The sequence below is a fragment of the Tenrec ecaudatus genome, chromosome 6 (genome assembly GCF_050624435.1).
Source record: "Tenrec ecaudatus isolate mTenEca1 chromosome 6, mTenEca1.hap1, whole genome shotgun sequence".
In the NCBI taxonomy this organism is placed as follows: domain Eukaryota; kingdom Metazoa; phylum Chordata; class Mammalia; order Afrosoricida; family Tenrecidae; genus Tenrec; species Tenrec ecaudatus.
The window spans coordinates 125,665,141-125,681,635 of NC_134535.1; the positions used below are offsets into that span (position 1 = coordinate 125,665,141).

Consider the following 16,495-nt stretch of genomic DNA (forward strand, 5'->3'; position numbering starts at 1 on the left):
GAGGTTATATATAGATCATTATGATCGGCTAGGGAAAGGGCATTTATAGAAGTCTAAATACAAGCATGTGCATATGTAAATATATTTATATATAGTGATGGGGAAAGATATTTATGAGCATATATTTATAGGTTTAATATTAAGGTAGTAGATGGACATTGGGCCCCTCCTCAAGTACTCCCTCAAGACACATCCAGATTTTATGATTTTCCTTAACTCCAGTGGCATTGGATAGGAAAGGAGAGACACATAGAATTCTAGCCCCAGCAGCTCAGAACAACCTTCTAACCTTCTCTAATTGGTCTACATTCTCTCCTGCCCGATGACCCTCCTCATTACCCACCTCATCCCCCTTTTTTTAACTTTAGCCTCTAAGTGAGTCGTGCTTTTCACCCCTGTGAAATACAGTTTCAGTGTCCTCTGACTGTGGAATTTCCTTGTTCCATGAAGGTTCCAGACCCCAATAGGAAAGTGTTATTTCTTCCCAAAGCATGTTCCAGCTAGTCATTCTAAGCCAATGTTTTCAAACCTTCTTAGAAAGCTTTTCAGAAACATTGATTGGTTCTCATTTTTTGCACTAATATTAGAATTCTGTCCCATGCTTCACCACTAAGGAAAGGAAAGTTTTCACATCATGACCTGTAATATCTTCACATCATAACCTGTAATGTCTTTACCAAAAGCCAAGGCAGGATCATGAACTGTCCCGTCCCACGGGACATCAACAACGTGGATACCTGAAAGAGGGACTGGGAATGAAGATGGGCAAGGATGAGAGAAATGGAGGCAAGACGGGAATCTGATAAGCCTCATTTATTGAGCTGAGAGCAGAGGTTTAAATAGCCAGTGAAGGGCTGCCACCATTACGTCACATGTAAAATAAGGTACAGCTGAGGTGGTCTATAGTCATGCATCTCCAAATAAGGAAGAAATGATCAACTGATCAAACAGGTAAGTATGCTAATGAAGCATACCTTGCACCTGGGAGGTGATGCCAACAGTTATGTATTGACCAATGAACATAGCAGCTGCTAGTGAAAGAGCACCAATCCTAGCAAGGGTTAAGGCAGCCACCCTCTGGCGGGAAAGAAACAAAGGGCAGTAGAATCAAAGGGCAGTTTGTATGGCAGGAAACAGAGTAAATTCATAAAGGTCTTACATGGCTTAAATCCAGGGTAAGGGGACACGCAGTTCCCTACAATGAACACTCACTGTGTTTGTTTTTCCTGCCTTAGGATTTGTGCATCTGGTTGGAGGGCATGGACCCTGCTCGGGGCAAGTGGAAGTGAATTCAGGAGAAGACTGGACTCCAGTGTCTGATGTGAATTTTACACTCCTCACTGCCAAGGTCATCTGTGCAGAGCTGGGGTGTGGCAAAGTTGCATCTGTCCTGAGGGACGTGCCCTTGAGAGATGCCAATAGAAAGGTCTGGAATGAGCAATTCCAGTGTAAGGGGGAAGAATCTTTGCTCTGGCTCTGTCCCAGAGTGCCCTGTCCCAGAGACATTTGTCCCCACAGAAAGACTGTCCACGTTTTCTGTTCAGGTGAGTATCACAGAGGATCTTTAACTTGCCTTCATATTCTTGCTATAAGAAAAACACATTTTTTTCTGAAATTCATTTTCTTCCACCAGAGTACACAGAAGTCCGGCTCATGAAAAATGGCAGCTCCCAGTGTGAAGGACAAGTGGAGATGAATCTTTCTGGGGTCTGGAGGCCGCTCTGTGCCTCCCACTGGGGCATGGCCAATGCCAATGTCGTCTGTCACCAACTGAACTGCGGAGTCGCAGTCTCCACCCCAAGAGCATCCTCTCAGCAAGGAAGGGAGCAGATCTTGAAACACAGATTTCACTGCTCAGGACTCGAGTCGTTTTTGTGGAATTGCCCTGTGACTGTCCTGGGGATTCCTGCGTGTGCCCAGGGAAGCACAGCCTCTGTGGTCTGCTCAGGTGAGAGAGGAGTAAGGGCTAGCTCTCGGCTGCTCTGGTTTCTCCTCACCCTGGGTGTTGCCTTCCGTGTCTCAAAATGGGCAGATTCAGTACAGAGCCCTGCTCCTTCTCTCTCCTCCGTCACTATTGTTTACTCTGCCTCCTTTTCTAATCACGTTTTAATCCAATTTTTTATATTCTTGTCTTTTGCTCAAGGCTTATCATCTCCATGTTTTTCACTCATCTTTTTCATTCTCTGTCATAGAGAAATTAGGTAGAGTGTGTTTCTAACCTTTACTTGCCAATTTTTAAAACTTTAACTTTCAGTATATTCCTTTTTGTCTTACTTCTTTGACTCTATATTATTTTTATGATTCATCCAAGTCATTGGTTAAACAGTGTTTCATTCATGCTCTCATGTATAGTATCCCATAAAAAAATCACCTGAAAATATATCGACCCATGTGACTACTGGCAGTGATATGTTTCCAATTACTGACTATAACCAGCAATGATATAACCAATCATGTCAAAATGTTTTTTTTGTGTAAATACATATGTCTTTTCTTGGGTGTTTAAGGTTTGCCATTTTGTTTTCACTCTCTTGATAAATTTTAATGAGCCATATTTCTAATTTTAAAGAAATACAAATTGATCAATATTTTGTATACACTTGAAATTTCTTATGTTCATTTTAAAAGAGCTTTTTATTAGCAGAGATCATGAAGATACTCTTTTACACAATTTTGGGAACTTTAATTGACTGTATTTTGTATATAATAGTTAGATTCTCGTGCAATTTATTTCTGCACCTGATGTGATGAAGGGGACTAGCTGTGCTTTCTCACATGGATTTCTAATAGGCTCATCCTCCTTCCTTGAAAATGCTTTTCTCCTGCAGCGCCACCTTTATCACAAACTGAGTACAAGTATATTCTTGTCTTTTCTAGGCTCTCCATTCTTTCCACAATATCACTTCTCTGTTCTTTCACCAATACCACACTTGCTTAATCACTTTCTAGTGTATCCAGTTCCTTAATCACTTTCCTTTTTTATAATCATATTATTGGGGGTTCGTTCAGCTCTTTTAACTAACCACACACACTTCCGTTGTGTCAAGCACATTTGCACATATGTTCCCATCACCATTTTCAAAATATTTTCTTTCTACTTGAGTCCTTGGTATCAGCTAATTTATCTCACTTCCTCATGAACATTTTGCTAACTTATGATATTTTCCATGTCTTACTGACACTGGAGGATTTCTTTCTTAATCACTCTCCATTGTATCCAGTAGCCCTTCGCTTTTCTCTGAGACCTTGTCTCCAAAATTTGACCTTACATGGGTCAGTGCAGCTTTGCCGACTTTTCCTGTGTCACCATAACGACAATAGTTTGTTGAAAGAGGCATATTTGTCATTGTCAAAAGTGGGACTCTATATAGAAGGTCAACTCTGGAATTATGATACTTTTACACCAATATTAAGATTTTCACCTCAGGCTCCCTCAGTAAATATTCATTTTATTTATTTCCACTTTCCATGGTACAGCCCCTCTGCTCCCCTAACTGTCTCGTTTCTATAGGAAATCAGACGCAGCTGCTGCCCCCGTGCAATGTCTCCTTGTCTGATGCAGCAGTCTCAGAGGACAGTGGGGCCAACTGCTCAGGTGAGGGCGCCTACAGGTGCAGAATCTATTCCCATCCTTGTTCAGCTGCCTCCTCTACAATTTCCACTCTGCAAATGCCCTGCTGAAGTACTTGTCTCACACAGAGAGCAGATGGCTCCGCCTGGTGAATGGAAGCAACAGCTGTGAGGGGAGAGTGGAGATCTACCATGGCGGCTCCTGGGGCACCATTTGTGATGACAGCTGGGACCTCAGGGATGCCCACGTGGTCTGCAGACAGCTGGGCTGTGGCGTGCCCCTGACCACAACTGGTTCTGCTCATTTTGGGGAAGGAGCAGGACCCATCTGGCTTGATGAGTTGAACTGCACAGGAGAAGAGTCCCATGTGTGGAGCTGCGCTTCCCGGAAATGGGGGCAGCATGACTGCAGGCATAAGGAGGATGCAGGGGTTGTGTGTTCAGGTAAGCTCTCTATCTGGGTACCCGTATTTGGGGCAGGCATCTTCAAACTCCACAATGATTGGGACATGGGCCTTTGGGAACCTCAGCTACACATGTCTGAGAGACTGGGAGCTTCTGGCTATGGTTCTTGCTATTCACATTCCTGCGGGTGACAAATGTCTCCCTACATTGATTTCACCACACATTTCTAGTGTTTCCCAAAGAAACAGGACTTGGATTTTAGACAGAGTAAAAATAATGATCTATTTCAAATCTCACTAACGTCTTGCATCTCAGTTAATAACTGGAAAGCTACTTCCCTTGACCTCAGTTCCTCTACGCCCTATCTCAGACCCAGGTTTTCAGGGCTAATTGCTCAGAGTGGACAGTGTATTCCATTTTTATAGTCTGCCCTTAGTCGGGACGCTCTGCTGAAATCTCTCCACTTTAGGGGAATCTGGTGGTGTTTTAAATACCAGTGGAACAGCTGACAGCAAGGCACCAACATGTGAGCAATCACACGTATGACACACGATCAGGCAATTGACAGACTCATTGCTGACACCAAATGGATCTTGGCTAAAAGCAGAAAATTCTAGAGAACTGCTTGTTTATATTTTATGGACTGTGAGAAGACATTCAATTGCATGGATCAGAGCAAGCTATAGACAGCATGGAGAAAGGTGGGAATTACAGAACACTTCAGTTTGCTCACGATGAACCTGTACACCAAGACGCAACTGCTCAAACAAAGCAAGGGAACATTGCGTGGTTCAAAGTCAGGAAAGCTGGGTGGCAGGGTTGTATGCTCTGGTCATGCTTATATAGTCTGTATGCTGAACAAATCATTAAAGAAACTGAACCATATGAGGAAGAATTAGCATGACAGGTAAGACTTATTTACAACCTTCTAATAGAGATGACACAATCTTACTTGCTGAAAATTAGGATTTGAAGTGCGTTTGATCACGATCTAGGATTGCAGTTTTCAATATGGTTTACCATTAGATGTAAGAAAACAAAACCCTCACTACTGTACCAATCGATCATTGATTACATTATGATAAGCAGAAAAGATTAAAGCTGTCGAGGATTTCATCTTGCTTGTATCCATCATCAATGCTCAAGGAAGCAGCACTCAAGGTATCAAATGACCTTCTGCATTAGATAAATCTGCTGTACAAGCTCTCTTTAAAGTTTGGAACATCAAGGCTGCCACTTTGAGACGTAAGGTGTGCCTGAGACACCCCATGGTATTTTCAATTGTTTCATAAGCATGTGAAGTTTGGATATTGGGTGAGGAAGATGAAAGAAGAATTGATGCTTTGAATTTTGGTGCTGGTAAAGAATATTGAAAGCATCATAAACTTCCTAAAGGACAAACCAATTCCTCTTAGAAGAAGTTCGGGCAGAGTGCTTCTTAGAAGCAGAGACGGCAAGACCTATCATACATACTTGTACATGTTGTCAGGAGAGACCAGTCCTTGGGGAAAGATGTCATGCTTGGTAAAGTAGAAGGGCAGTGGAAAAGAGGAAGACTTCATCAGATAGATGACACACTGGCTGCAACAATGGGCTCAAACATAACAAAAATTATGAGGATTGGGAAGGACTGCACAGTATTTTGTTCTTCTGTACACAGGGCTATTTTGAGTCAGAAATTACTTGATGCCGTCTACCAACAGCAGCTTATGAGAGTTGGCAGAGCACAGGTGGAGGGAAAGGGGCCCTGATTAAGAAAAGCGACAGAAATTGACTTATGAACTCCTGCAAGGGGTGAGGCTCCCTTACACTTGGTTTCATCTCCTAGATTGGAGGAAGCAGTCAAGAGTGCCACATTGGATCCTAGCGCTCCAATTGTAACTGCCTTGCCACGGTCTTCCATGGTGAAACTCACAAGGGAAACCCTCAACCCATGAAAACTCTACTATCTACACACCCCCATCCTGCATACAAACAGTTTACTACTCTAGAGATTAGTATACATAATTTACTGGTCTCACACAAAGGCCACAGATAAATTCCTAAATAGTAATCTCTACTTTCAGAGTCTCTGGCCCTGAGGCTGGTGAGTGATGACCATGACTGTGCTGGGTGGCTGGAAGTCTTCTACAACGGCACGTGGGGCAGCGTCTGCAGTAACCTGATGGAGCCCACCACTCTGGCTGTGATCTGCAGGCAGTTGGGCTGTGGGAACACTGGGCAGCTCAACATTTCTGCTGGTGTCAGGACAGGCTCTCTGCCACAGTGGGTGGATAGAATCCAATGTCACAAAAGTGACTCTACCTTGTGGCAGTGTCCTTCTGATCCCTGGAGCAACAGATCATGCCCTCCAAATGAAGTCGCTCACATCGTTTGTGAAGGTAATTTATTCATCTGAATTTCATACCATGCTTCTCAGTATTTATTGATGCAATTTTGTTTTAGTTATTTGATTTAAATTTCAGAATGAGCCTACAAAACCTCTTTTCCCATGTTTTTAAGTTGTAATTGCACTAGAGTCACTTAACTGCCTGCAAGGTAACGTCAACTCTTGATCCCCAATGAGGGTGATGGAGAGTGATAACCTCCAGGGTGAACAACAGCCAGAGTGATTTTTAGGCTTTGTTCTTGCTGAAAAGATCATAATTTTTCATAATCATCAGGATCCAAATCCGCATTAGACATGCACAGTCCCTTAAAGTTAGGAATATAAAGGGGTATCCATGAAAAAGGACAATATACCTTTTTCCCTGTAGGCTAGCATTGAGAAAATCGTTCTGAGTTAGTACACCCTGTGGGTGCACTGGGTATGTTCTCTCAGGTCACAGTGATTTTTTTTTTGTAAAAGCAGTTTCACTTGAACCTTTTGTGTGTGTGTGTGTGTGTGTGTGTGTGTGTGTGTGTGATGGCCAATTTAAGAAAACAGCATGTGGCAGTGACATTTTGCTTACTGCTTGGGAACATATCGTGGGAAATGTAATCTTGAACACAGCTTACAAGGTCTGCACTATGGGAAAAACTCAATAGTACAAGTGGTTTATTCATTTCAAAAAAGGTGAAATAATGATTGATGACAAACCTCATTCTGGACATCTGATGAACTTCCCTAAAAGAGGAAAATGTCCAAAAAAATGTGCACTTGTGCTTCAAGGTGGGCCATTGAAGAGATGGGGAAGTTATCTGGACTGTCTTGGAGCTCAGTTCAGCTTCCAATTTTAATGGAAGCTTTGTGAATGAAAAGAGTAAATGCAACATTTGTTTCTGGGGTTCTGACTGAGCAACATAAAGAGCATCGAGTAGAAACATACTGTGCTTTGAAAGAACAGCTCTGAAGAGACACAGACTTTTCCCAAAGTCATTCCTGGTGATGAGACATGGTGCGATTCTTATGACCCCAATGCAAACATCAGTCAAGCCGGTAAAGGACACCATCATCACCTCGCCCAATAAAGCTCATGAAGTGAAACCAAAGATCAAAAAGATACTCATTTGCTCTCTGATGTGAGGGGGAGAGTGCATTTGGGCTTGGTTCCACCAGGTCAAACTGTTAATCAAGCTTTCTATTTAGAGATTCTGAAAAGATTACGTCACAGTGTGTGACACAAAAGAGCCTGATTTGTGGCAGACGGGGCACAGGTTGTGTCACCACGGCAATGCACTTACTCACAAAGCCAGGTCAGTGCTCAAGTTTGGGGCAAAAATCAGCATGCCTCTGCTGCCCCATGCACCTTACTCACCTGACCTTGCTCCATGCAACTTCTTTTGTTTCTGTGAATAAAGAGGGACATGATTTCACTATGCAGAAGAGGTGATGAAAAAAATGAGGGAGGTGCTGTCAGTCATCCAAACAGATGAGTCTGAAAATGTTTCCAGGAAGGGAATCTCAGATTTGACCAATGTATTACGTGCAATGAATGGAGAGTGCATTGAAGGTGATAAGGTTCTTTTGTAAAAAAAAATAATAACAATAATAGTAATAAATTTTAATATATACCTTTTTTTTAATCTGGGCTTTCAGGGGTACCCCATCATAGGCCATAGCTTGAATGAAAGCTCTCACAGATATCAATGCTGTGATTCAATTAAGGAAGTCTATTCTCCTCACAACTTCTTAGCAACTTCATCGAAGAGCCATCATGAAGTTAGATCACATCATGGGAGAATCCTAGTCCATCCAAATTGATATAAAATCTAACTATCACAGAACCTATATATACAGTACAACCAAACACTATCTGCTCCAATGTCATTATCACAACTGTTATGATGTTTGAGCCCAAGATTACAGCCAATTTGTCAATCCATGTCCTTTATGGTCTTCCTCTTTTTCACTGACTCTGTGCTTCCCGAAACATGGTATCTTTTTCTGAGAACTGGCCTTTCAGGATCACACCTCCAAAGCACCTGAGACGTGCCATCTGGTTTCAAAGGAGCATTAGGGTGTGCTTCCTCCCAGAAGATATATTTCCCTTCTAACAGTTCATATCCTTCCAATATTCTTTGACAGAATCATAATTCAAATGTATCCATTATTCACCAGTTTGCCTTCCTCACCTCATTGTCCAACTTTCACATGCAGATGAGGCAATTAGAAATATCACAGTTTTGGTCAGGCATAGTCCTCCAAGTGACATCATTTTTTCTGAACACCTTGAAGAAGTCTTGTGCAGCTGACTTGCCCAATTGTCTGCTGCTTCCATAAATGCTGATTATGGATTCAAGTAAATGGAGTATCTGAAAACTTCAATCCTTTTCCCATTTATCATGATATTATCTATCAGTCCAGTTGTGAGGATTTGATTTTCTTTTCACTAAGTTGCAATCCACATGAAAGGTTGTAGCTTTGGGTCTTCATCACTCCAAGAGCTGTTAACTTTCAGCAAGTAAGGTTACGTCAACGTACGCTTGTTAATGAGCCTCCCTCCGATCCTGATATGTTCTTCTGCATAAATCCCAGCTTCTTTGACTTTTTGCTCAACATATGGATTAAATTTGTATGGTGAAAGAAAACAACACGAAGCACACCTTTCCCGATTTTAAACCAACCTGCCTGTCTTATGTTCAAATAACTGTCTCTTGGTCAATGCACAGGTTCCATGTGAGCACACTTTAATGTTCTAAAATTTCATTCTTCAAAATTTTATCCACAGTTTAATCCACATCCCCTTCTGGATCTGATTGACTTTCTGAATTGCCCATCAATCCAGTGCTGTAAACACTTCTGAAATATCTTCAGCAAAATTTACTTGCATAGGATATTAAAGCTATTGTTCAATAATTCCACATATTCGAGGATTATTTTTATCTTGAATGGGCACAAATACAGGTCTCTTCCAGTCCACTGCCAGGTGTTCCAGGTTTCTTGGCATAAATTAATGAATGTTTGCAGCAGTGCATCAACTTGTATAAACATCTCAGTTGGTATTCATTCTGTCAGTTCCTGGAGCCTGGCTTTTCCCTAACGTCTCCAGTGCAGCGTGGACTTCTACTTCAGTACTTCTTTTCTCTATTGTATGCTACCTTGGAAAGGGTTGGATGCCAGCTCATCCTTTTGGTGCAGTGATTCTGTGTATCCTGCTTTTGATACTTCTGGTATCATTCAATATTTTGCCCAGAGACTATCTTGCAATATTGTAAGTTGAGGCTTGAATTTTTCTCTTTGTCTTTTTATATTAAAGTGTGCTGACTGGGTTCTACACTTTTGATTTCTAATGGCAGGACTCTGTGTATTTCATTAAACTGCTTTACTTTGTCTTCTTAAACTGCCTTTTGAAATTTTCTATTCAGCTCTTTAGGACAGTTCATCGTTTCTTCAATTTGCTTTAACTGATCTGTTTTCAAGAGCAAGTTTCAGAGTCTCCTGTGACATGCATATTGGGTTTTTGTCCTTTGGCCTTTTCTTTCTGTCCTGTCTCTTAATTACTTTTATCTTTCTTTCTTTGAATTTCATTGGGGGCTCTTACAGCTCTTATCACAATCCGTACATATGTCCATTGGGTCACACATATCTGTACATATGTTGTCATCATCTTTTTCAAAATATTTTCTTACTACTTGAGTCTCTGGCATGAGCTCCTCATTTACCTCCTCCCTCCCCCATACTTTTATGTTTCTTCAGGCATGATATTCTTGATGTCATCTCACAGATCATGTGATCTTCAATCATTAGTTTTCAGTGCCTCAGTTCTGTTCGTGAGGCAGTCACAAAGTCGGATGGTATATATCCAAACTCACAGTTTGGCTCTCATGGATTTGTTCTAATTTTCTTCAGCTTCAACCTGAATCTGCACATGTGATCGATTTGATTTTTTGGTGAATTTCTATTTTCTGAGATTCATACTTTGGATATTCCACATTCTGATTATTTCTTTAATCATTTGTACATTTGTACATATGTTGCCATCATCATTCTCAAAACTGTTGCTTTCCACTTGAACCCCTGGTATCAGCTCCTCATTTTTCTCCTCCTTCCCCACCACCCCCTTTATCATGAACCATTAATAATTTATGAATTATTATCCTTTTGTCATATCTCACACACTCCGACATCTCCCTTCCAACTTTTCTGTTGTCCATTCCCCAGTTAGGGTGTTATAAGTAGATACTTATAATCAGGTTCTATTTTCCACTCCACCTTCCTGGTATTGCCACTCTCAGCACTGGTCCTGAAAGATTCTTCTGTCCAGGATTCCCTGTGTTTCAAGTTCCTATCTTTACCAGTGTACATCCTCTGGTCTAGCCAGACTTATAAGGTAGGATTGGCATCATGATACTTTGAGGTGTGAAGAGGAAGGATTTAAGAATTAGAGGTAAAGCCCACAGATAAAAAGCACACCAGCCTGAGTGATCATGAGGTGTCAAAGGGATCATGTATCAGGCATCAAAGAACAACAACAAAAAAGTCATTGTGAATGAGGGGGAGTGCAAATTGTTGATTCAAGACCCATCTATAGGCAACTGACCATCCTTACATAAGGGTCTCAGTGAGTGGATGAGCCAATCCGGGTGCAGGATAGCAACAGGGAAACCACATTCTAATTAATAATGGATGTTTGCTTCTGCTTATTTCCATTTGCGTCACATCCATTAGCAAAGAAGGTCCCAAAAAGTTTTGTTACATCACATTGTTAAGGTGGACTACTTTGGGGAGGCAGCCCTTCCTCAGGTATATTTTGAGTATCTTTTAACCTAAGAGAGTCATATTCCAGCCCAATATCAGATAATGTTCTATTGCTATTCAGAAGCTTTACAGTGGCTACTATTTTAGATGTATACCGCCTCTTCCTAGTCTGTTCTTAGTCTGTAAGCTCTGATGAAACCTGGCCATTGCAGGAGACCTTGCTGTTATTTGAAATGCTTATAGCATAGACTTCTAGGTTTACAGCAAGACACAACAAGCCTCCACACTACAACAAACTTACAGATATTTGCAGCAGCCATGTGCTGTGTGTTACAGTAAGAAAGGGGACAGATATCCATCACTCTGGAGCACACCCTGACCAACATTAACATACCTTGTCCTATCTCAGGCAAGAAAGCACAGAATTATTAGAGAAAAAGTAGTGACCCTGTCTGTGCCCCTCAACAATATCTGCAAAAAAATACAAAATGTCCTTAACGTTCGTCTTATCCATGAACCTAGATCTAAAGTCCACGAGTGTCTGTTTTACTTCTTGTGATTTTTCAGCCTAATGAACTCCTGCTGTTATCACTGTCCTTGTTCCTTATCAACCAGCTGATTCCTACTCAGAACTGCGCTCTGTGTACTCGGTGCAGCTGCTCCTGAGCGTGGTCAGCCTGTGTCCTTGCAGAAGCAGGTCACAAGGTCTCTCTCCCAAGGCACCTCTGATCTGAAATAGAAAGGTTTGGGCTCACAATCAAGAGGTCAACCATTAGCCCCAGTCCTGTATTCTTCATGATACGATATAGCTAAAGAAAAAATGCAAAGCATCATTTTATGCCCCTCATGTTTGTTTGTTAGGGTGGATGTGGAGCTTCTGATTTCACTGTGCTCCTGATTTTCCTGTTCCTTTATGCGCAATAAGCCCTAGGAAATCCTGTCCTGAAAGACTAAAGCCTGGTAGTGATTTGAACTTCTGTCCAGTGCTCAGCTCTCGCTAACCCAGTTCTTCCCCGTTGTCTTTTTCTTCAGGAAAGAAACCCAAGAGCTGCCCAGCCACGACTCCGTGCACAGGTAGTTACTGCTCTCACTTCTCATGGGTTCTCACTGCCTCTCAGATGATGAGTAATGAACATGTTGCTGCTTCCAGACAGGGAGAAGCTCCGCCTCAGGGGAGGAGACAGCAAGTGCTCAGGGCGAGTGGAGATCTGGCATGATGGCTCCTGGGGCACCGTGTGTGATGACTCCTGGAGCCTGGCAGAGGCCCAGGTGGTGTGTCAGCAGCTGGGCTGCGGCTCTGCCCTGGAAGCCCTGCACGAGGCTGCATTCGGTCCAGGAAATGGGAGCATCTGGCTGGATAATGTGCAGTGCAGGGGCAGGGAGATCTCCCTGTGGGCTTGTGCAGCTCAGCCATGGGGCCCTAGTGAGTGCAAGCATGAAGAGGATGCTGGAGTGAGGTGCTCAGGTGAGTGCAGAAGTGGGGAGCAAGAGCATAGGTTGAAAAAGGACTGAGTTTGTATCCAGAAACACTCCCTGGGCAGACCTGACTGCCTGTGCACTGGCTTTAGACACAGACAGATGTGGTCTCCTGAGAACTGGGAGAATGTTACATGATGATAGGTGTGACATGATGGCCTCTCCAGTGTTCCCATGTTCTTTCTCTTCCTTCCAGGAGAGAGGACAACATCTCCTCCCAGCATTATAGGTAAGTGGCTTTTGGATATGGTCATGTGATAGAGAAGAGACTCAGATTTCTCAAGGATCTGCAATACAAAATTTTTCCATATTTCTGATACAATTAGACATTGCAGTTTTGATTGCCCTATTATAACAAAACGGGGACCCTAATGTTGACCAGCATGTAGAGCACCTTAGGACCACATTCAGAACACAGGTGACACACTGAGAGCAGCTCCTAGGTCAGACACTTCTTAGGGCACAAGAAAACCCATGTGACCTGAGCTGACACTCTCCTGGAGCAGATGGACAAAAGAGAGACTGAGTTCAGGAATGCTCCTGGACATCGGGTCCTCTCTAGAGTCTGAAGGCCCCTTTTCTTCCCCCAGGAAACCCTGCAGCCTCCTCCCAGGACTCTGGCCTCTTCTCCCTGCCTTGGGTGCTCTGTGTCATCCTAGGGGCTCTTCTCTTCCTGGTCTTTATCATCTTGGGAACGCAGCTGCACAGACGGAGAGCAGAGCACCGAGGTAGGCCTCAGGGATTCTAAAGGAACTGGAAAGTAGGTAAGAAATGCATTGGGCCACTTGTGAGATCAATAAAAATGCACAAGTTTAGTCTTTACTCTAATGCTCTGGCCAAACTCCACCTTCTGTACAATAGACTCCAGTGTCTGCATCATTGAATCCGTGGTCCGGGGTCAGTGTGGGAAGTCTCCGAAAGAGTGACTCTTTTCAGTGGAGCTTGACTGTCAAACCAAGATGCAGGACCTAGTTCTAACGCACAAGGGCACAGGCTGAAGACTGCGCCTGGCAGGCCAGAGGGTTTCTCCAAGGGTGGGCACTGGAACAACTGAAGGCTTTGCCTATTAATAAGTGCACCATCTAGATTAGCCCCTGAGCTCACGTTGCTTTCCGCAGACGCACAAGCTTTTGAAGATGCTCTTGAGGAGGCCTTGTATGAGGACATTGACTACCTCGTAAACCCAGACAAGGGGAAGCTTTTGGAGCTCTCAGGTGTGTATGCTGTGTCCTCCCTTCTGTCCGGTCCTGGCTGTCGCTGTGGGGCTCTTCAGGAAGCACATAGTCTCTAGCTGTGCACGGCAGCTTTGTTTTCAGCAGGAACACCACCCCCTGTCTCTACTCATCTAAAGACTCAGGATTTCTTCTGAACCTTGACATTCAACCTCCTTCTGTAGGAAAAGCTTTGCTTGTTGTTTGTGATTTCTTCCCCTCTCAGAAAACATGTCTGATGACTCAGTGACTAAGCTGCCATATTACACTGGGGACAATGAGGAGGATGAAGATCCTGAATCTGCTCCAGGTAATAGGAATAGATCTGCCTTTGGATTGTTGGGTTGTGGAAGAAGAATCCCATCCAAACAGTTCTTCTGTGCTTGGGATGGAAAAGGTCTCCTATCTCTAGTGAAACAATGCATTATTCTCTGCCTACTCTGGGACCCCAGATGGAGAAAACCCAGTTCAACTTTTGTATCCATAACTACTTCTACTCAAGCACAGATGTACGTCTATTGTGCTGGTATCACCTCAGAGGCTATGTTTTAAAAATAACACTTCAATCGAGCAATCTCCAATATTCCAGGGTGAGAGAGAACACTGGAAAATAGAGTTTTGAACCTTTGGTAGTATGATTTTTGAATTATTTGATGTTTATATGTATATTGAGATGAGGGAGAAATTGATGTAATAAAGCCCTGGAATAAATGGAGCATGTCGGATGACAGGGATCAACCATGAGGAGCTCATGCTGACAGGGGGCCTCAGAGCGAGACCCAGGGACCTGGTGAGGCCATGTTTAAACATCCGACTGCTACCCGCAAGGTCAGCAACTCACAGGGACCAGCTGCTGGCCAGCAATCTGCTCCCATAAAGAGAGCAGCCTTGAAAAACTTGGGGCCACTCTGCACTGTGCGACCAGGTCACTGGGTCTGAATTGACTCAAACTATGGGTTGGGGCTTGTTTTTGTAAGATCGGAGATCTTTCCCCTGAGTTTTCCCCAGGGAGGAGAGGTGGCTAGCTCTAGGGATGGTTGATGTCCAGATGAGCTTTGTTAAAATGGGATCCTGAGTTATCAGACCACAGGAGGGGATTAAAAGCCAGACCTCCGTGACTGGGACTGGTGGGTCTCCTGCCTCCACATGATAGATACCCATGTGGCGGTCTCTCTGAGAACTGTGTGTCTCTCATAGCCTCAGAAGGTAAGTGAGCAACCTCGGTTCTTTTAGCCTATTTTCACCCTCCCTCAGTCACTAATGTGCACATATTATGGGTTACAGCTCTTCTATTGTATGTTGAAAATAATAACACAGTAACTTTATTGTATATTAGGTATGAAAGACCATTTTATAAAAGCATAATTAGTCTAAAAACATTATAATATATAGAGATCAAATATGTGTCTTGGGAATGCCTTTGAAATCTGGGGCCTGTGTAGATCAGCTAGAATCTCTGCGTTTGAAGAAACTGAGCATCCCACGTAGGCCAACAAATGTTAGCTGTTCCACTAACACCCTTGCCTGCTTTCAGAACCTCCAGGAAGCCCTGTTGATGCCTCTGAACATGGTTATGATGATACTGAAGAGTTGCCTTTTCCTGAAACGTCTCCTACCCCAGGAATGAGTGAAAAACATTTTTTCCCAGATGAAAGAAATGATGCTGGATGTTCCCAGTCAGGTGAGTGGACTGCTCTCCCTCCAGAATCTTGCTTTTTTGTCAGAAGAACATTCAGTTTCGACGGTCCAGTGCTCATTTTTGTTTCCCGTACAGTCACAATCTTGGTAACTTCCTACACCCAGAGATGGCTCTTCTGTAGCTTTGAATTTTGTAGCCATTTCGAATCTTTAAAATGATCGCATTCTGTCCTCTGTTCCAAGCCTGCTCTCCCCTCAATGGGAATGGTCTACATAATGCGATGTTGAGCTTTTGTTCATGTCTTTGACCCCCTACTGGGATATGCGGTCTGACAATAAATAGGAGACTTTTTAAGACCCTGAGAGCTTATCTGGGAAATCTATTTAACAGCAAATAAGTTGAATGCCTGAGCTAGTTTTCTGACTTGGAAAACTAGTAACCTAGAGAGCAGGTGTCATTGCTCAGTGTTATTGTACAATGTACAGTGGCCTCAGTTAAGTCTGAAAGTCTCAGGACTAAAAGGAAACAAAAAGATAATGACTTCTCAGGATACGAATGGACAGAAAAAGAGTAGCATTTCCCTTGACCAGGATTAATGCTGAGGTTTGACTATGTGGTCCTTGAGGAACAAGGGACTATAACATGAGAGGCCCTTCCTGACACCTGACCGAGGACCTATGAGCATTCTCATGAGGAGTTTGAGGTAAGGATGGTCTGTTTACTGTCCGGGTAGTGAGATACTAGGGTATCTAGAGAAGGGATTTTTGCCCTGATTCTTCAGTTTGAGTAGTATTGAAGAAGAATTTTCATCTCTCACCCAGTCTTTCTCATTGCTGGCTCATCTTCTTACCAGCAGTCACATCAGCACATGGCTTTGCACAGAGCACCAAGTCAGTATGTGGTGGCTCTAGTGCTTCAGACAAGATACTTGAGGACCACTCTGTACTAGTCTGTCCTTCCACCAAGGGCCTCTGTCCTGTCTTTGTTTCACTGCTGTAACCAGAATCATCCTTCTTGTTTCAGGGGACTCTCTGCCGTCTCATAGCAAAGCTGCTTACCCAAAAATGGATGGGA

General features: G+C 43.2%; 1 protein-coding gene across 1 annotated transcript in view; it reads left to right on the top strand.

Moving 5' to 3' along the window:
* The window catches only part of LOC142451655 (antigen WC1.1-like), a 92,050-nt gene that overhangs the window by 59,368 nt on the left and 16,187 nt on the right, over positions 1-16,495 (top strand). Inside the window, 12 exon segments of the mRNA XM_075553367.1 lie at positions 1,236-1,544; positions 1,634-1,948; positions 3,512-3,595; positions 3,700-4,014; positions 6,042-6,356; positions 12,128-12,169; positions 12,246-12,560; positions 12,768-12,800; positions 13,162-13,299; positions 13,690-13,785; positions 14,009-14,092; positions 15,317-15,463. Of these exon segments, the coding sequence (XP_075409482.1) occupies positions 1,236-1,544; positions 1,634-1,948; positions 3,512-3,595; positions 3,700-4,014; positions 6,042-6,356; positions 12,128-12,169; positions 12,246-12,560; positions 12,768-12,800; positions 13,162-13,299; positions 13,690-13,785; positions 14,009-14,092; positions 15,317-15,463 (2,193 nt within the window).